Genomic DNA, 20,375 nt, shown 5'->3' with positions numbered 1-20,375 from the left:
TGCACCCGGCCGCCGCAATGGGTGCAGTTTTGGTACTCACCTGACCCTTGCGCCCGAAGTGTGATACTTAACTGTGAAATTGTTTTCCCCCCTTAGGAGAACATTGAATTGTGCTGAAAATATTTTTAGTGTTGATTTTTACAAGTGAAAAGTATATTTATTTAAAAGGAATATGCTACTTACCAGTATGCATCTGTTCTTGGCTCAGAGGGCTGCAGAGTGGTACATTATGAATAGATCGCCATCTGGTGTTGGGCTCGGATGATTGCACTTTGTTTTTCTCTTGGAGAGTCTTTGTAGATTGGTGACTCCTCCCTTGGTTGCTAGTGCGCATGGGCATCGCCTCCATCCTTAGATTGTTTTGCCATAGTAGGGTTAGATGGAGTAGTATGATAGAATACAGATAGAAATGCCCATGTAAGTGTATCTAAATAAGATATTGTTGGAACAGACACAGGTTTCCGGGGAGGCTGGGAGGGCATGTACCACTCTGAAGCCCTCTATGCCAAGAACAGATGCATACTGGTAAGTAGCATATTCCGTTCGAGGCATATGGGCTGCAGATGGTACATTATGAATAGACTATACAGCAGTTCTCTCCCTAGCGGTGGTCGCCCGTGTCTGTTGCAACAGTCTGAAATAAAGTCTTTAATACAGCTTGTCCCACTCTAGCTTGTTGTGTTGTGTGCAAATCTACACAATAGTGCTTTGTGAAGGTATGCGGTGTAACCCAGGTAGCTGCTTTGCATATGTCATCTAGTGGAATGTTTCCCAAGAATGCCATAGATGCTCCTAGTGTACGTGTAGAGTGAGCTCTAGGAGGAACAGTTAATGTCCTCTTTGCTTTTAAGTAGCATATCAGTATGCATTTTACAATCCATCTGGCAATGCCTGCTTTAGAGATGGGATTGCCCTTATGTGTAGGAGAAAACGCTACAAATAGCCGTTTTGTCTTTCTGAAAGTTTGTGTTCTTTCTATATAATACAATATTGCCCTTCTTACATCTAATGATCTAATGTATGTAGTGCCCTTTCCGCTACCGGCTGTGGTTTTGGAAAGAAGACCGGTAGTTCCACTGACTGATTGATGTGGAATGCAGAAATTGCTTTTGGTAAGAATTTCGGGTTTGTTCTAAGAACCACCTTATTTTGGTGTAACTGCATGAATGGTTCTTGAATTGTAAACGCTTGCAACTCACTCACTCTTCTGAGTGACGTGATGGCTATGAGGAAGGCCACCTTCCATGTGTGGAATTGTATTTCACACCTATGCATGGGTTCAAAGGGTGGTCCCATTAGTCTGGTAAGTACTATGTTGAGATTCCAGACTGGGGAAGGTGGCCGTCTTGGTGAAATGACTCTTTTGAGTCCTTCCATGAAAGCTTTGATTGCTGGTACTTTAAACAGGGAAAGATGTTGCCTGTTTTGTAGGTACGCCGCTATCGCTGCGAGATGAACTCTGATAGAGGTATATGCTAAGTTACATTGCTGCAAGTGTAGTAAATAGCAAATAATCTGTTTAGTGGATGCGTCCAGAGGGTTGATGTTATTACTGTTACAGTGTACAGCAAACCTCTTCCATTTTACTGCATAGCATGCTTTGGTGGTAGGGCGTCTTGCTTGTTTAATGATTTCCATACATTCTGGTGGTAAATCTAAATATCCAAACTCTATGACCTCAGGAGCCAGATCGCTAGGTTCAATTGTTTGGGATCTGGGTGCATTATTTCTCCATGGTTCTGTGTAAGGTGCATGTGTAATAATCTTAGCTTTTGATGTGGCACTTGTGAGAGTTGTAGTAGCGTGGTGAACCACGGCTGTCTTGCCCACGTGAGTGCTACTAGTATCATTGTCATCGAGTGCTGTTGCAGTTTCCGAACCACTAACGGAATTAGTGGGAGAGGGGGGAAAGCGTAAGCAAATTTGTTGGACCAATTTATCCATAGCGCATTGCCCTGGGACCGGTGGTGAGGGTACCTGGATGCGAAGTTTTGGCATTTTGCGTTCTGATGATTGGCAAACAGATCTATCTCTGGTTGCCCCCATCTTTGGAAGAATGGCTGCAGTATCTGGTCGTGCAGTTCCCATTCGTGTACTTGTTCTGATTCTCTGATTAGGATGTCTGCTATCTGATTTTGAACTCCTGGTAGGTGTTCTGCTAACAGATAGATGTTTTGAGGAATGGCCCATCTCCAAATGTCCTGTGCTAGTTTGGATAGTTGGAGAGAGTGTGTCCCCCCCTGTTTTTGAATATAATACATAGCAGTCATGTTGTCTGTTCTGATCAGGACTGCCTTGTTGGTTATCTGCATTTGGAAAGTTTTTAGTGCTAGAAATACTGCTAGTAGTTCCAAGTAGTTGATGTGCAGTTTCTTTTGCTGCACACTCCATTTCCCCTGCACTGTGTATTTGTCCATGTGTGCTCCCCATCCGGAGAGCGATGCTTCCGCTGTCAGTATCACTTGTGGAATCGGTTCTAGGAACGACCGTCCCTTGGAAATGTTTGTTGTGTTCCACCACTTCAGAGAGCAATGCGTACGGTCGTCTACCAACACCAGATCTGTAATCTGACCTTGAGCCTGATTCCACTGTGTCGCTAGACACTCCTGTAGTGGACGCATTTGTAGTCTGGCATGTGGTATTAGCAGTATGCAGGAGGACATCATGCCTAACAGCTGCATAAACACTCGTGCTGGTAGTGAGTGTTGTGGTTGAAATTTTTGTATCAACTTGACCATTGTTTGTATTCTGATTGGATTGGGGTATGCTTTGGCTCTTTCTGTGTCTATAGTAGCCCCCAGATATTGTTGAATTTTGTTCGAATGTAGGTGTGATTTTTTGTAGTTCACCGTAAACCCTAGGTGGTGCAGCAATTGAATGGTCTTCTGTGTGTTGTGAAGGCATTCTTCTTGTGACTTGGCCTTTATTAGCCAATCGTCCAAGTAAGGGAAGACATGTATTTGTTGTCTTCTTAGGTGTGCTGCCACCACAGCTAGGCATTTTGTGAACACTCTTGGTGCCGTTGTGACCCCGAACGGAAGGACTTTGAATTGATAATGTTGTCCTTCCACTACAAACCTTAGGTATTTCCTGTGGGCTTTGTGAATTGGGATGTGAAAGTAAGCGTCTTTTAGATCCAGTGTAGAAAGAAAGTCCCCTTTCTTCAGTAAAGGAAGTACTTGTTGGAGTGTGACCATGTGGAAATGTTCCGAATTTATGTATGCATTGAGAGGTCGAAGGTCCAAAATTGGTCTTAGAGACCCGTCTTTTTTGGGAATTAGGAAGTATAGAGAGTATACTCCTGTCCCCTGTTGATGTTTTGGAACCTTCTCTATAGCATGATTTTGTAGCAGTGATAGTACTTCTTCTTTTAACAATGTCAGATGGTCTTGACTCATTGGACGCTGTCTGGGGGGGATGTTTGGTGGGGTAGCTGTGAGTTCTAGGCAATAACCATGTTGGATAATTTGTCTCACCCACTTGTCTGATGTGATGTTTTCCCAGACAGGTAGGAACTGTGCTAGCCGTCCCCCGACCGGTGTTATGTGGTCTGGGGGAAGCTGTATTAAGTCACTGTTTTGGTGTTGGGGAGTTGCGGTTGTTATTATTTCCGCGACCTCTACCCTTGTTGTTGTTACCTCTGTAACTTGCTCTTGAATTACCTTTGGGTGACGTAGGTGTAAAAGAGGTGGATTGCTGACTTAATCCTGTATTTTTTGAGCCCCCTCTATAGGTGGATCTACGAAAGGAACCCCTTTGTGTTGGCTGTTGTAATGCTCCCATTGACTTAGCCGTTTGTGTCCTTTTTCATCTTTTCTAAGGTCTCATCTGTGCTTGATCCGAAACGTGTCTTCTGATCAAAGGGTTGGTTCAATAAAGAGGTTTGTACTTCTTGTTTGAACCCTGAGACTCTAAGCCATGCATGTCTCCTCAACATGATACTGCTGTTGATGGATCTTGCTGCAGTGTCTGCTGCGTCCAGGGCGCACTTAATGGAAGTGTTAGTTATTATCTTTCCTTCCTGTATTAGCTGATCTGCTCTTTTCTGATGTTCTTTAGGGAGACGTGTGATGAGTTTCTCTAACTCATCATAATGTGCCCTGTCATAGCGTGCAAGTAGCGCTTGTGTATTGGCTATACGCCAGCTATTTGCTGCTTGTGATGCTACTCTTTTGCCTGATGCATCTATTAATTTTGACTCCTTATCAGGTGGAGGGGCTTCTCCTGTAGATAATGAGTTTGCTCTTTTGCGAGCGTTAGATACTACAAGCGAGTCCAGAGGTACTTGCCCCTTGATAAATATTGGGTCCTTTGGAGCTGCTTTATATTTTGTATCAATTCTTGGGTTTAACACCCTAGCCCTCACTGGGTCTTTGAATATGTCTGCTGTGTGACTGAGAAGACCCTTCAGCATAGGTAGAGTACCTGATGATCTTTGTGCAGTAGGTAGTGTCTCTAATAGGAAATCCTCTACTTGAGGTTCTGTATGTAGATCTACCTTATGATATTTTGCTGCCCTATTAATGAGCTGTACAAACCCTGTGTTATCATCAGGTGGTGAAGGCTTTGAGGGATATAACTCTGGGTCATTGTCATCATCTGACCCTGCGTCATAATTTTCCCATGGGTAATCCTCATCTGGGATAGTGTCATTGTCCTCATGAGGTTCTCCCTCCCCTGTATCACTGTCTACATCTGGCTGCTGTGTAGATGGTCTTGGTGTAGAAGGTGGAGGAATATTTGGCATAGTGTGAGGAATAGGAGAAGAGGGTGTGCCTCTAGGTCGAGGAGAAGTAGGAGGAGTTGTATTTGTCCCCATTGTTCTCTTCTTAGAAGCAAGAGGGTTGTCTTTTAGCTGTTCATTCTTCCTCTTCTTGTCACTACTTTGCCAGTTTGTGGATCGATAAACAAAATCTTTTGTTTCAGATCTGTTTGTTGCTCCTGTATCGGTACCGAAGCTTTTGGTTCCGAAAGGTGCCTTTGCTTTCGATCGTCAATGTTCGGTGTTTTCGGCACAGAGGATTTGCTTGATTTCGATTTTTTCGGTATCGAGTGAGTCTTCGACGTCGAAGCATGTTTCGGTTTTGACATGGAATGTTTCGATGCCGAGCTTTCCCTTGCATGAAGCTTCGGTGTGGAAGTCGATGTCGACCGTCTCTCGGATCCGACATGGTGGGAGCCCGAGAGTTTCGGTTTCAGTTTCGGTTTTGTTGCTGGGCCCGAAGGCGGGGCGTCGGAAACTTTTTTCTGCGGTTTGACCGGGCTCGAAGGCGGGGTCGTTACCGCACGGGGTCGGTTTTTTGGTAAGGGGACGTCGTCACTCACGGTTTGTTGCACGTCGAGTTCCTCGACATCCGACTCGTCCCCTTCCGACCCAGACTAGTCTTCATGATCCTCTTCTTCATCGAGGTGTTGGTCTTCGAACAGCTCCGGGATCGCCTCCGACTGCATTCTGGAAACCTCGTGTCGTCGAGCTCGACGGTTTCTAATCGTCGACTTGGAGGAGAATGCTGCGCAGGCTTCGCAGTCCCTGGATTCGTGTTCAGGTGATAGGCAGAGGTTACACACCTCGTGTAGGTCCTTGTGTGGGAACTTAGCACCACACGTTGGACATTTCTTAAATGGAGTCCTTTCCATAGGACTCCGGGCTTGACCACGTCGAGAAAAGCCTCCTATTCGTCGACGTAGATCAAAGTTTTTCGTTGATGTTGGAGTCGAAACGCGTCGGAATGGAAATGAAATCGCGTTCGATAACCATACCGTCGAATTGGAAAGGGAATACGCGCCGAAAAATCACTTCTTTCCGAAGTCGATCTGGAGCGCTTCAATCCTCATCCGAACCCGATGGCGGAAAAAAACAATCTAAGGATGGAGCCGATGCCCATGCACACTAGCAACCAAGGGAGGAGTCACCAATCTACAAAGACTATCCAAGAGAAAAACAAAGTGCAATCATCCGAGCCCAACACCAGATGGCGATCTATTCATAATGTACCACTCTGCAGCCCATATGCCTCGAACACGTATTTACTTTATTGCTAAGATCTTGGTCTTAAAATAAAATACAAAGCTTATTTTGATAACATTGGTGTGGATCTCCTTTGAGTTGTGGGTCCATTATTTGTCAACGTAGTGCAATAAATGTCTTACACTACTCTGTGTTAGGCCTTAGGCTGCTCATCCACCCTACCACTAATAGAGCACTTTGGGTTTTACATTGCTTCCTGTACACTTTTGGGGAACCCCTGGACTATGTGCACAGCATAACCACCTAATGGCAATACCATACACAAAGGAAGCTTCCTACAAAATTCAAAACCCTCAACATACATGCATATGGTGTGCAAAGTTGTAAGGTCATACCCTTAATAGATACATGATGGAAGATATTATTCAATCTAAAGATATCAAGGGACTTGGAACACAGATAACAAGATGAAGTCCCTACAAGGGAAGCAAGGAAAGCCAAGATTAATTGCAATGAAACACACTCAGTCTGATAGCAATTCAATCTCCAAATGTTGCACAAACATTTTAAATCACAGACCATAGAATTGCCACCTCTCAAATAGTTTGTTTCCGTGAAAAAACAACTAGAAAAAAGAAATGTTCAAAACCCTATCAAATACAATCATGATAGTGTGCCAGCAGTATAGTGTCATGGACATATTTTGCCTCCACCCACAACACTGATACCATGCATCTCAACAATGTTAACCAATAAATGCATGTGGAGCATTCAGAACTAGCCCACGTGTGCCTAACACAACTTTATGTAACAAATACATAAAATACAGGATTCCATCTTGCAGAGAGCTTTTAAGTGTTGATGAATAATGGTACGCTCAACAGCGGAAGGTATTGCCCCTGCAAGATAGCAGATTCCCTTTAGGTTAGTAGAGTACAATCATTTTGCAGTCAAAATATTGATGTGAAGGTTTGCGACCAAGCGTATGGGAATTTAATTAACCATGTCCTTTCCAATTTCTTAATTTTTCAACTCTCCAGACTGATTCACTTTTTGGTCATGCTGCACTTTACGAGTATGCTCTGCCTATCTCAAGAAACGTTTTCAGTTGTATACCCCCGGCAGGCTTCTTCGTTCCTTGAACATGTTCCAAGCGTCTGTTCCCAGGTTTCGTCTGAAACGTAAGGGGAGTAGCTCAATGGCCTTTCTTGCCGCTGGAATTCCCTACCTCTGGATTTGCGTCATCTTAAGAATCCTTCTCAGTTTAGGAAACAACTTAAAACGTTTCTGTTCAATTAGCCTGTTTCTAGTTCTCCTATGCTTTGGTCTCCTATGACTCTTGGGCTTGCGCAGGGACACTCTTTTGAGTAGCTGTGCACGCTACAAATCCCTTAACATAACATAGACCACACTGAGAATTTAGCCAGCCCCTACAGGCTTTGTGTGGTATCATAGTATAAAGATGATTAAGCAAGCAAGTCCTCCTACATAATACAGCTCAAAAGGGTATACAAGTTAAATGGGTAGCAAAGAAACAAACATGCTATCACAGACATATCCAAGTAACCCTTATGCAGCCGGCACGTTGATCCAATGTCAGGCAACTAAGTTTGTCTGGCTATGCATGCCTATTTCAGAGCAAACATTAGTGCTTACCCCATGTTGGCAAGAAAAGAGTTGCTGGGTCCTGTTGGAGATCGAGGCCTATCTAGGTCATCGTACATGGGAGGAGGTATTGCAGCTTTGGCTGAGGGGCCACGACCCCTGGGCTCATCATCATAGGGTCCTGAAAGAGCTGAAGGAAGGAAAAGTAGAAAGCAGAGCAGAGGATAAGCAGTCAGCAAAACAAATGACTCTTGCCAACAGTGTCCAAAACACTATCTAAGGTATTTCACAGTAACAGAATATATTGCCGTCCACAATCAGTCGGTGGCTACCTTGCCTGATTCCTAATTTAACACTGAATAGAGCACGAAATAAAGTGTGCAGATTCTTAAATATTGACATAGACATACTTTATTGTACAGGCTGATTAAATTTAGTGCTTGGAAAACACATGTATGAGAAGTAGGCTACTTCAGATCTGATGACTGCAGTTGCAGGATGGCATGCATTTAGAGGCAGTTTCCTATTATGCAAAGAGTAAGAAAGACTAGCACTAAAATAGACCAATAAATCTTACAAAGCATGGGATGCAAACATACCATAATGAATTACAACAAATGAAAAAACTGGGCCGTTCTAGAAAAGGCAATATGTCCAGCGTACTTGAACCAGCATCATGGACTTTCGAAATGCAAGAGCACAAATAAGAGGACTGCAGTTTACTTACGCTCTTTGTTCTCCAAGAGAGATGTAGGTGGGGCAATGGCAGCTCCACCAGCGTCTGCAAAGGAAATGTAAAAAATTATACGGGAGCAAATGACACAAGCTAGATATCTTCTCTGGGGAAAGCAGCGAGCTTAAGTAAGAAAAGAAAAGCCAACACTCACAAGAGTTAATATTTGCAAAACATTGACTAATGCCTTTTCATTGAAAAAGGCGATCAGCATCAAAATAGTTTTTTTCCACTGTGTACAGTTTCCTAAAAGGTAGAGTTTACCATCTTACCATCCATGCATGCATGCATGCATGCATGTGGTGCTTTCACCGAGTTACAAAAGTTGGGCGCTTTCCTACTTCCTTCAATTAGTATTGTCTCGTACTGTTCAGTGGCTTAAACTTCCAGAACGCATGTGGCCCAGTCCTCACATCTAAGCCACTGATAGATTGAGTTTGTGTTATGTTTTAGCAGGCCTATCTTAATTCTGGATTTCACTGCCTTATTAAGTCTCGTAGAGAGACCTATAGTGGTGAAACCACAAAGTTAAACCATCCGGATTGCAATGCGGTTTTTTAACAGTTCACGTGAAATCACGCGACCACAAGCACAAGCATTTCCCCACCTCAAAGCCATCAGCCGCCCTCCCACAGCTTCCCCCAGCTCCCTTCTCCTCCCCCCTAATTGCTTTTTTTTTTCCACGGTCGCCAGGCCGTGAGCTGCTTCAAAGCGATCCGCTCCGCCCCCTGCTGCACACAGCGCTGGCCTCACTTCTCCCCCCTAATTGCTTACCAGCCATGTCTCACACCACCATTTGCTGTGCCTAGCATTGGAGCATCAGACCTTCTCTTTCCCCTCATTAACAGGCTTATCTCGCCTGCTTTCCTTGATTTGACCTCTGAAGTCCGTCCTCACTTGTCAAGGCTGCGTGCCGATCCCCCATTCACGCAGACAGCTGCTGATAAAAAATTATGCACTAAAATTCATAAACAACACACTTTTCAGTCTTGGCAGTTCTAACACCCCAATGTTTGATCCAGTTTCGGCTGATGTTCATAAGGGCAATTGAAACTACAAGTTCCAGCATGCTTTGTGCATTTGGCTGACAGACATGAGCTGGGTAAAAAAAAATCCCCCTCGTGATTGATAGTGTTGTCAGCTATATCACTACAGAAAAAGTGAATTATTATCCCAGAGGCTTAGCTGGTAACAGTGCAGCAGGTGCAGCGGCACCGGACCTAGTGACCTTATGTTTAAAGCCATATGCGTTTGCCAAGGATGCTGAAGGGCAATGCTACCGGCTGACACTGTACAGGGGCACCTGCCCCTTTAAGAGCGCAGGCCGTAGCAGCAGAGCGCATTAAAACTGATGAGACAAAGCTATGGCAACACGGAGCCCAGCTCTCTAGTTAACAGCTGCAATGATTATATAATTTCAGGATAAAACTGCAACAACAAAAAAAACACAGTTTCTCTTTCTGTCTGCAAGCAGCATCTGCTTTGCTTTGACCCTACCACTCCTGCTCCATATTTTCCTTCTGTAGTAGGGTGTGTAAAAGGGCGTGTAAGCAGGCATGGGTGTCAGCATACTAGGTGAAAAATAATTCTGAGGAGCAAAGGCTGCTAAACTGGGTTTTCTCTGCCCATCAAGCTCCCTTCTGTCCAGCATGTCCCCTTCACGAGCTGAGCTGAGATGAGCTGACGGACGGCCTGTTACTCAAACCAAGCAGCAGCAAACCCCTCCGCTCACCCGGCTCCACAACCGGTGCACACTTCTGGGAAACTGCGGTAACCGAGGCAATGAACTACCCAGGAGCTTCTAACAAGGCGGGGGTTTGTAAATGATTACGATCTCAACACTGCGTCCACAGATTACTAACCAGTATATACAGTTATTAAAACGTCAATTAATGTGTTCTTCTGCTCATTGCTAGGCACCGTTCCATGGCAAAAAGGATTTCTACCACAAGAAACGTGTTCCACCGCCAAGGATAATATTTTTATAGAAAACCAAGAGGGAGTGTTATATTACAGGTTTACCATTCTGTGGTAGTAACAAGCTTAACCATGTGCATTAAATACGGCAAACAGCTACTACCGCCAGCGCCCTAGAGGGAACCAGTGTATACTGCACCATAAGGCATTGATTCACAACGGTACTTACCTGAAATGCTCCCTCTCATATTTTTCTTCTGTGCACTGAAATGCAATGTTTGTGGGCACACGTTTATTGCTGTGTGCACAGCAGCACGCTGAAATAAGCGAGGGAGCAAGGTATAATTTCTAAGTGAATATTACAAGGAACAATAGTCTACGAACTTTTATTTTATGAGTTGTAACTTTCAGGCATATTTTCAAACTTTATTGCCTAAAAAGACATGCTTTTTAGTGTACCCATCATTCCACACCCTTCTGGACACGCACTCCAAAGCTGAACTTTTCACTTTCAAATCATTGATTTCATGGGTGTGTAATTAGTTCAGTGGAAGTAAAACAAGACTATAACATGAAAACAAGCACTGGCGTTGCCAATAGGTCTCGCAGTAGGAAAGTTGGAGCTATTGGTTTTGTAAATGACAAAGCCCTTTATGTTTTTAAAATGAAAACAAAAATAAAAGGCATTGTTATTTGCAATTGTAATAGCTCCAACTTTCCTACTGAGAGACCTATTGGCAACGCCAGTGCTTGTATTTACTTTTTGCTGTTACTCTTTCTTGATTGGCAAGCTTGTGTTATCTCGGTTTGCCTGGTGCATGTATTAATTTCCCCTGGGGGTTTCTGAACTTTTGTCCTCTTGTGCACTCTTGTCGGCTGTCAGGGTTAAGTGTGAAATTGGGGTACTGTGTATCGCGATTTGCGAGGGTCTTCTAACATTATGGTTTAGACAAAAAAATATATATTTATTGATTTAATTTAACAGTTCACAGCAGTGTACATAGATCAGTATTGATAACATCATAGCAGCTGAATAACCAAGGGATCTGTAAAAAGGAAATTAGAACATCCCAAAGAAGATGGACAGTGAGATATGCAGCAGACACAGTAGCAACATGATGAATAATAACGTCCAACCTACTAGTATTTTGCAACGGACATCACCCCAATTGGACATAACATGTACATCGAAATTTCCCACAACACATTGTAATTTGAGTGACATAATACAGCACAATGAATTACGCATCACTCGGCTATTCTTCCTCTCTTGACAAAAGATGTGGTTTATAAAACACTCAGAAGTTCTTGGGGCGGCTCTGTGAAGGCATTAGCTCACTACATGTTTCAGATTGCGTATTACAAAAAATCATGTCTTTTACCTCACTCAGATTTTTAGGGAGGGGGCCCGCGCGCCCAACGCAGTGCTATCTGCCTCTTAGTCAGAAGAAAGCCCAGATGTTTCCTAACCCCTTTAGGCTGAAGTTTAGTGTACCCAAATAGGGCCAATAGAGGGTCAGGGGCAAGCGGAATACCTACAATCTCACCCAACTCCTGAATAATCTGGTTCCACAAGGCCGCAATCCGGGGGCATGACCATGCCATGTGTAAAAAATCTGCACCACTTGCGGCACAGCGCTCACAATTATCAGAGTCTCTTAAACCGTATCTGTGCAGAGGTGCCAGTTTATAATAAGTTCTATTTAAAAACTTAAAATGTAGAAGCCTATGCCTGCCATTTAAAGACACCGATTTGGTGACCTCGCAGCAGTACGTTCATGGACTATAATTAATGAGTACCTCCAGATCTGTTTGCCACTGTGCTCTTGGGAGAGAGTAATTGGAACAATAATATTCCTGGGACATGGTATATATATTTGAGACCAGCCTATATGGGGACTTGGCACGTAGGAGGTACTTGAAAGAGAGGCGAGCCGGAGGCTCTAAATATTCATCTCCAAGCAGCGCCCTCCGTGCATGATGTGCCCTAAAATAATGAAATTGCACTAAGGTGCTAGTGCTGCAATTTTCAGCGGCAACCTCGTCCCAAGTCCGAACTCCCATTTTAGAGAAGAAATCTCCCATATTATGGATCTGAACCTTCTAAGCGATAGAGTCGCAGCAACTTCAGAACCCAATGAGAACCATTGACACCAACTCAGTGGGAGCAGAGGGGAGTAAAGCAGATACATACCTGCCTCTTTAGTTCGCACCACGCGTGAACCATCGAATTGAGAACACCATAATGCCTGTTGGGGGGGGGGGGGGCGGGGGACAGTAAGCTGCCTAGGGATCGAGGTCGGATCCCAAGCCATTCTCTCTATGAGGAGGTGCGGGTGTGTGTGCGGTCTGTGGCACCAGAAATACGCATGTGAGCACTGAGCAGCTCTATAGTATAACTCGAGATCCGGGTTGCCTAGCCCACCAATAGAATATGGGAGCGTAAAAGTATCCGTCTTGACCCTAGGTGTCTTTCTCGCCCACACCAACCTAACCATCAGAGCTTTGAGTCTTTTACAGAAGTGCAGCGGAATCACCATAGGTATGTTATTGAAGAGGAACAATAATCTAGGTAGGACTATCATTTTCATCAACAATATGCGGCCTACCAAGGAGAGTGGCAACTTAATCTACATGGGTTAGACTGTTGGCGTTGATTTGAACTTTGGGCATTTTTGTCTTCCATGATGTACCTCTGGCACAGGGTGAGCGGGTATCTTGACAATTAATAGGTCAGGGCCCAGCAGCTCAGGCTCTGGGTCTGTAGCTGCCTCTTTATTTGCTCTGCACCTCCTCCTAGTCTGTACACTTATCTTCAGGATGAACTGGAAAGGATCTACGTTTTTTTGGGTGGATGGCGGGAAGGAAGGGGGGAAGAGTTTATGATAGCCTGGCCGCTTTAGTCCATTTGGGTTGTGTAGTATGCTCTCTATGTCTATCTTAGGTAGGTTTCATGGAACCTAGAATGCTAAGATGAAGAGCATTCTTATGTATTCAGTTACTGCTTGTCAGCTGATGGTGAGGGTGTTAAGAATAAACCTGACTTTAATCTACAACATATATCTATGTTTATTTACGACTTTTCACTGGCGACGAGGACGGGATTGACTGGAAGGATAAAGGAAGGACACCCTAACATCAAGCTAAGTGGTTTGTCACTTTTTTTTAAGCAATTTACTGACTTTGGAAGGAATTCGAATGAAGATTGGCATTATTTATAAGCAAAAGGAACAGGAAGATTGCGACGTATAATTTTGTTTCATATACTGACTTTGAGCTTCCCCGGCGGCAGTTAATTTAAATGGGAGATTAAATGATTTCCCCAGCGGCAGTTGGTTAGCAAGAGGAAGTGTGCTGAAGGATTTATGAGAGGTTTAATATAACTGTTGTGAAGAAAGGTGAAATTCCATTCCCTGCGGCTGTAAGTAATAAAGAGAGGTACAACATTTTTTTTGTCAGTTTAAAAAAAAGAATTGTGACCTCTCCTGCGGCTGTGTTCAAGATTTGGGTTGGAAAGGAATGGAAATCAGGGAGAGTAAAGCAGCGTAACCCTAAAAAAGTAATTGCTGTGGCGTTTAAAGTGTGGCAAACAGTGAAATCGGTTACCGTTTTTCATCCAGGTTGAGCGGTTGATCAGCGGTGCGAGCTCCTTCTTCCTCGGAGTATTCTCAAATGTGATGACGTTATGGAATGTGGAAGGGGAGTCGGCGAGGAAATGAATGACTCATCGTGAGACTTCAGACGCGAGTTCAAAGGGAACACGTCAGTCTTTGGAGAGCTGGAGCAGCAGTTTCTCTTCGCGCTAAAAAAAGGAAACCTCAATTTAAAACGGTCTCATCTCTTCGTGATTTTGAAGGTGTACATTTTCAGATGTGTGGCAGTTTTGCAACGCGATGCGACGCTGTCTATTGGATTTGAAAGGAAAAGTGAGGAAAGCGTTGTAGAAATTCAGAAAAAACTGATATATATATATATATATATATATATATATATAATTTATTTTCTTCTTACTCTGCAATTGTTTGTTTAAAATTCGTTTTCGTTTTGATGGGGGAAGTAAGGTCATGTCAAGAGTCTTAGTGTGTAAGATATACAAAACTTGCTAAGAGAAGAACAAAGTTGTTGTATTTTTTTTTTAAAGTTGTGTAAAGATCTGAGGAAGTAAGTAAAGGTAGTGCAGTTTGGAAAAAATAGCTGTTTGAGGAAAATAAAAAGAAATATAAAATTGGCATAATAGCAAATAGAAAGGGAAATTGAAAATAAAACAAGGTGCACTGTATTTTAAGTGGTCCAAAGTACAAGAATGCAGAATGTAACAACACCTCCATTCTTTTTCAGTGATCCAGGTGAGCCAAGGGTAAAATGGAGCAAATGGAAAAAGATTTTTGCGCACTATGCGAGAGTTTGTGGCGCAAACTTAAGTGCGGAGAGGAAATGCTCTTTATTAATGCATTGCCTTGGTGGGGAAGGGCAGGAGGTTCTAGAAAATTTACCCGCTTTGTCACATCAAGAACAGAGAGGTTTGGATGAGTATGAGGTCTGTTTGCTGCAACTAGACAAACATTATTTGCCTCGTGTTAGTACCATAATGGAAAGATATCATTTTGGAAGAAGGGAGCAAGGTAAAGAAGAGTCAGTTGAGGAGTATCTGACTGCCTTGAGAAAATTATCTTCTACTTATAAGTTTGGTCCTCCCAACGAGGAACGTTTGAGGGATCAGCTAGTTTTGAAATGCAGAGAAGATAAAATTAGGAAGGAATTATGGCTCAAAAATGAACCACCTCTTGACGAGGTGGTAAGCATAGCCAAGAGGGTTGAACACGATTAAATGTGTTGATGAATTAAAAAATGACAAAGGGAAGTCTGAGGAAAAGGTGGAAAAGTTAGAAGTGAAGGAGGATGTAACACAGGTCAAGGAGGTGAAAGATAGTAAGGCCTCAGTATATGAGAAAGGCAAAGAGGAAGCTTCATCGTCAGCTGTAACTTGTTATAGATGTGGGAAAGCTGGTCATAAGGCGAACTCTAAGTTCTGTCCTGCGATGAGTTTTCTCGGTCATGGGTGTGGGAAAAAAGGGCATTTTGTAAAGTTTTGTAAATCTAAGGAAAGGAAAATTGTAACCAAGGATATAAAGGAAATTATATGTCAAGTGAAGGATAAAGAAGAAAAGGATTATCCAACTGATTTGGTTAAGATTGAAGGAATTGATCTGGAAATAAAATTTGATTCCTGTGCACGAATAACAATTGTTTCAAAAGAGTTCTATGAGAGGTGTTTAAAGGATAGAAACAAGTTAACCAAAATGGATGTATGTGCAGGGGGTATGGTGGTGCACCTATAAGCATGATGGGATATTTTAATGCTGCTATTGAGTTCAGGGAAAGAATTATAGTTGGAAAGGTTTATGTTTCCAAAGTGGGGGATTGTTTAATTGGGTGGCCACATCAACGTTTGTTGGGAGTCACTCTCAATCCAAATGCAAATCCTCAGATTCAAATTCAAGAAGTTGTGTCAAGCAATAACTCATTTATGGAGGAGTTTCCTAAACTCTTTCAATCTGTTTTGGGTTGCCTTAAAGGCTATAAACATTGTATAAAGTTAAAGAAGAATGCTGTTCCTGTGGTTGCTAAGGTCAGAAGGATTCCAATAGCAATTCAGAAAAAATTTGAACAGGAATTGAGAAAATTACAGGAACAGGATATAATTACTTCTGTGGAGGCAACTGAATGGTTGGCTCCTATTGTTGTCGCAAACAAGCCCAATGGCGATATAAGACTCTGTTGTGATTTGAGATCTCTCAATAAGGAGGTGGTGGTGGATAAATTTCCATTGCCAAATATTGACGAGTTGCTATCATCTTTAGGTGATGCCAAGATTTTTACGACGCTTGATTTAACACAGGCTTATCATTAGATTGAATTGACGCAGGATTCACAGGATCTTACGGCATTATCACCCCGATGGGTGCCTTCAAGTATAAGACCATGCCGTTTGGTCTTGTGTCTGCTGCGTCGGTTTTTCAACGGGTGATGGCATCCATCTTGAAGGGTGTAAGAAAGGTGAAATGCTATCAAGATGATTTGTTGATTTATGGTGTGAATCAAGAGGAGCATGATAGAATTTTAAGAACAGTTCTAAAAAGGTTAGAAAATGCAGGTTTGACTTTAAAATTTGAAAAATGTAAGTTTTCAGTTCCTGAAGTGAATTATTTAGGTCATACCATATCTGCTGTTGGTATTTCACCAAAGAAAGAGCTGGTTGATACAATAAGTAACTTAGCATCACCAAGGAATAAGGAGGAGGTTGTTTCTTTTCTTGGAATGGTGGAATATTATGGAAAGTTCATCAGAAATTTAGCTGGTAAATCAGGGGGATTGAGAGATCTTTTGGGAAAAAATAAGGAATTTAAGTGGTCGGATGTTTGTCAACGTGAGTTTGAGGACATCAAGGGAGATTTAGTTGCGGCTCCTGATTTGAAAGCTTTTGTTCCTTTTGAAGAGACTTATGTGATCACTGATGCAAGTTCAAAGGGTTTGGGAGCAATTTTAAAGCAAAGAAGACATGGACAGGAGAAGCTTATTGCCTGTGCCTCAAGAAGTTTGAGAGGAGCAGAACTGAACTATTCAGTGATTGAGAAAGAGGCTTTGGCCATATTCTGGGCTGTGAATAAGTTCAGAACTTTTCTGTGGGGTCAGGAGTTTAAAGTTTGTTGTGATAATAAACCACTAAGGGAGATTTTCATGGTGAAAGGTTTGGATAATGTTTCTTCAAGGATCAGAAGATGGGTGATTGGTTTACAAGAATTTTGCTTTGAAATTGATTATATACCTGGGGTGGAGAATGTATCGGCTGATTGTCTTTCACGTCTTGTTGATGATTCTTTTGAGGTGGTTAATGAGGAAATGGATGGAGAAAGTGCAGTTAATGTCTGTGAAATTACCTCTGGAGTTATACTTGAGGAGGAATGGTTGGAAAAGTGCAGAAAAGATTGTGATTGCTTCAGTAATGAACAATACTGTTTTTGAAAAAGGTCTGTCTAAGGTGTGGCATTTGGTCAAGAATGAGTTATCTGTGGAGAATGGTGTTCTTTTAAGGGGTTCTAAGTTGATTCCTCCGAGTTCTTTGAGGAAAAGGTTGATTGAAGAGGCTCATCAAGGACATATGGGAATTGTAAAAACCAAAGAAAGGATTTGTTGTTCTTTTTGGTGGCCAGGGATGGATTTGGAAATTGAAAGGGAGGTGCGAGAATGTTTGCAATGTAAAGTAAGCGATAAAATTTTAGTACCTCGCACTGCTCCCATGGTCTGTCGTGATCTTCCAAGTGGACCTTGGGAGGACATTGCCATGGATATTGTTGGCCCGCTCTCAGGTGAGCATCGTACCCCCTATTTGATAGTGGTGATTGAGCTCTATTCAAGATGGGTTGAGATTTCTTCAGTTTCAGAGGTAACCTCTTCTTCCGTTATTGACTTTCTAAAGGAAATTTTTAAAAGGGAGGGGTTTCCTAAATCTCTTTTGTCTGATAATGGTCCTCAGTTTTGCTCTGGTATGATGGCTGATTTTTTGTTGTCTTGTGGTATTAGACATAAAAGATCTTCTGTTTATCACCCAGAGACGATTGGGACTGTGGAAAGACTTAATAGGGTGATAAAGGAGAACTTTCAGCTTTCAAGAGTTAATGGGTTAGATTGGAAGGTTGAATTGCAGAAATGTATTTTAGCCCATAGGTTTTCAACACAGATGACAACCAAGAAAACTCCATTTGAGCTGTTTAAAGGAAGAACTCCCAATACCAGTTGAGTCCGGCTTGGATGTGCTGGGGAAAAGGGGTAAAAGATAATAGTATTGGTGAATGGAGTGTGAGAGAGATAGAACAACGTTTGAAAAATAAGAAGTGTTTTGATGAAAGAAAAAGGGTACAAGAAGAACGAGTTGAAGTTGGGGATGAAGTTAAGGTCAGGGCTCCTGTTGGTTCTTTGTCCTGGTCCAAATACTCTTGTCCCATGAAAGTTATCAAATGTTTCAATAATTCTGTGAAGTTGGAAAATGGTAAAATATGGAATTTGAATCGTGTTGCAATTGTAAAGAAATGCAATCCTGATATGGATGTTTGTGCCAGTCGGACCATCTCTACTAGTGGCACAGTGGTATCTTCTAGAAGAACAAGTTCACGTGTTAGGAAGGCGCCAACTTATCTCAGTGATTACACCTCTTAAAAAGTTTCCTCATTCACTTATGGGTTTATTTATATTTCGATATTTTTGTGCTGAAATGTAATTCTGATGCTTGCTTATTTTGTTTTTCATTTGTATTACATCTGCAAGTATAATCTTAATATAAGAAAGAGGATGTGTAGTATGCTCTCTACGTCTATCTTAGGTAGGTTTCATGGAACCTAGAATGCTAAGATGAAGAGCATTCTTATGTATTCAGTTACTGCTTGTCAGCTGATGGTGAGGGTGTTAAGAATAAACCTGATTTTAATCTACAACATATATCTATGTTTACTTTTACGACTTTTCAGGTTGCCCATATTATTTCTTTAGAACACGCCTTGTTAAGGTTGTCTGATCCCATGTCTCCTTCTTAGAGGTGATCTGTCAAAGTGCTGGGGTCTGTAAGGAGCCTGTTGGCTCCTTACAAACTCATTGATTGGCTATTTTAGGTCTTTGTGACTGCAAACTTCTTTTTTGGAACTGAACTCCTAAACGGGTTAAGCCAGGTGTGCTGGGTGTGCAGTTTGAGCTATTTGGAATGATAGCATGGTTAACTACAGCGTGGGGTGGCATAGCGCAGATTTTCTTTATTTCTCATTTTAAATTCTGGGGGCCACAATATTGGATTTGACACTCTGTTTTGCATACAGAGGACTGGCTTTTCTACATCGGTGTGTTGCATCTCTCTACTTCAAGAGTGGAATTTTTGGTCTGGGTGATTTTTGTCAGGACAGGAGTAGCAGAGGATTTACCTCTTGCAGCAAGTGGCTCTTGATGTCCCTGGAGCCCCTTAGGAAATTCTTGGAGTGTGGGTCGTTGGGTGCATGTTAGTTCTAGGATCTGGCTTCTGGACCCTTAGGGTGAATCAGATGGAATTCAATTGTCTCTTTGGACTTCTGTCGCCTTCCGTTGCCCTTCAGTGTCCCTGTGCTCTCTTTAGCGGAGTTACGGGTACCTTCTGCAGCTCAATTCCTCCTTCCTGGGTTTCTAATTTCTCTGGTGACTACTGAATGCTTTGAAATGCTTCTATGATGGTCAGTTAGCAGAGTTCTCGCCAAGAATCAGGTCTTTGGAGGGTGGCAGGGGTAAATCTGCGGGTTGGCCCTAGTCTTCTCTATTAGCAAATTGTATAACAGCGTTGCAACATCTATGTAGCTTCTCTGCAACTTCATTATTTATTCCTTCAGTGCTTTTGGCCAATGGTTCGTAAGCAGACATGGCTTGTCTGGCGAGGCAACAGGGAAGCCTCCTCAAGCCTCCCATTCTTTTGTGCTGTGTCCCACCCAGGCAGTAATATTGACACCCTAACAATGCAAGTCAACTGATATGGGGAGGGGGTGTTGGAAACGGTTTGTTTTCTCAAAATCTTCTTTGTTACCATTTTTTTTATTTTGGCATGCATGCCCCTGCACAGATTAACCTTTGCCTGAGATACCCTTTGTGCCAGCGAAAGAGTAGATGGTGAACCTGTGAGAGCTCACACTCTTAAAGTCTGAAAAGGGTCAACAAGGCCTATTAGTTTGCACCCTTTTTGCGACTGTCCCAAGTCCTTGGGAAACCTTCTCTGCCTGCCTGTCCTTGGTATCAGACACTGATAGAGCATTTACAAAATACGCTGGCACTTCTCAGGTGCATTTAGAAATTAAATTAGCCCTTAAGGGACAGGATGGCCTCCAGGAGTTTACTGTGAGAAATTGGGATTCCGCTGCACTCCTAAGTTAACCAAAGGTCTTCTTGTAAGTATATAGGAAAGTCTTTTAGGGTGCTCAGGATGATGCTCTTACTGTCCAGAAAGAGCAGAACGTGAAAAATGTTTGAAAAAGCCCTGTAGGCACAGGGTGGTTGACCTGAGCACTCCTGTGTGCTATAATGAGCAAATGTAATCCAAAAATACTGTTCAAAAAAGTTTTATTCACTTTTTCTCATTGAAGTAAATAT

The 20,375-nt window shown here is 42.6% G+C and overlaps 1 protein-coding gene across 2 annotated transcripts in view; it reads right to left on the bottom strand.

The window, feature by feature from the left end:
- The window catches only part of RBM17 (RNA binding motif protein 17), a 286,908-nt gene that overhangs the window by 137,562 nt on the left and 128,971 nt on the right, over positions 1 to 20,375 (bottom strand). For both annotated transcript variants that reach the window (XM_086918944.1, XM_086918945.1), the window contains exons 6-7: positions 8,301 to 8,354; positions 7,625 to 7,763 (exon numbers count right to left, since the gene is read on the bottom strand). In XM_086918944.1, coding sequence (XP_086775070.1) covers positions 7,625 to 7,763; positions 8,301 to 8,354 — 193 coding nt within the window. The remainder of the gene's footprint in view (positions 1 to 7,624; positions 7,764 to 8,300; positions 8,355 to 20,375) is intronic.

Source organism: Lissotriton vulgaris, chromosome 1_1 (genome assembly GCF_964263255.1).
Source record: "Lissotriton vulgaris chromosome 1_1, aLisVul1.2, whole genome shotgun sequence".
Taxonomy (NCBI): Eukaryota; Metazoa; Chordata; class Amphibia; order Caudata; family Salamandridae; genus Lissotriton; species Lissotriton vulgaris.
Note: the sequence above shows the minus strand (reverse complement) of the source record. Positions and strands in the feature narration are given on the sequence as shown.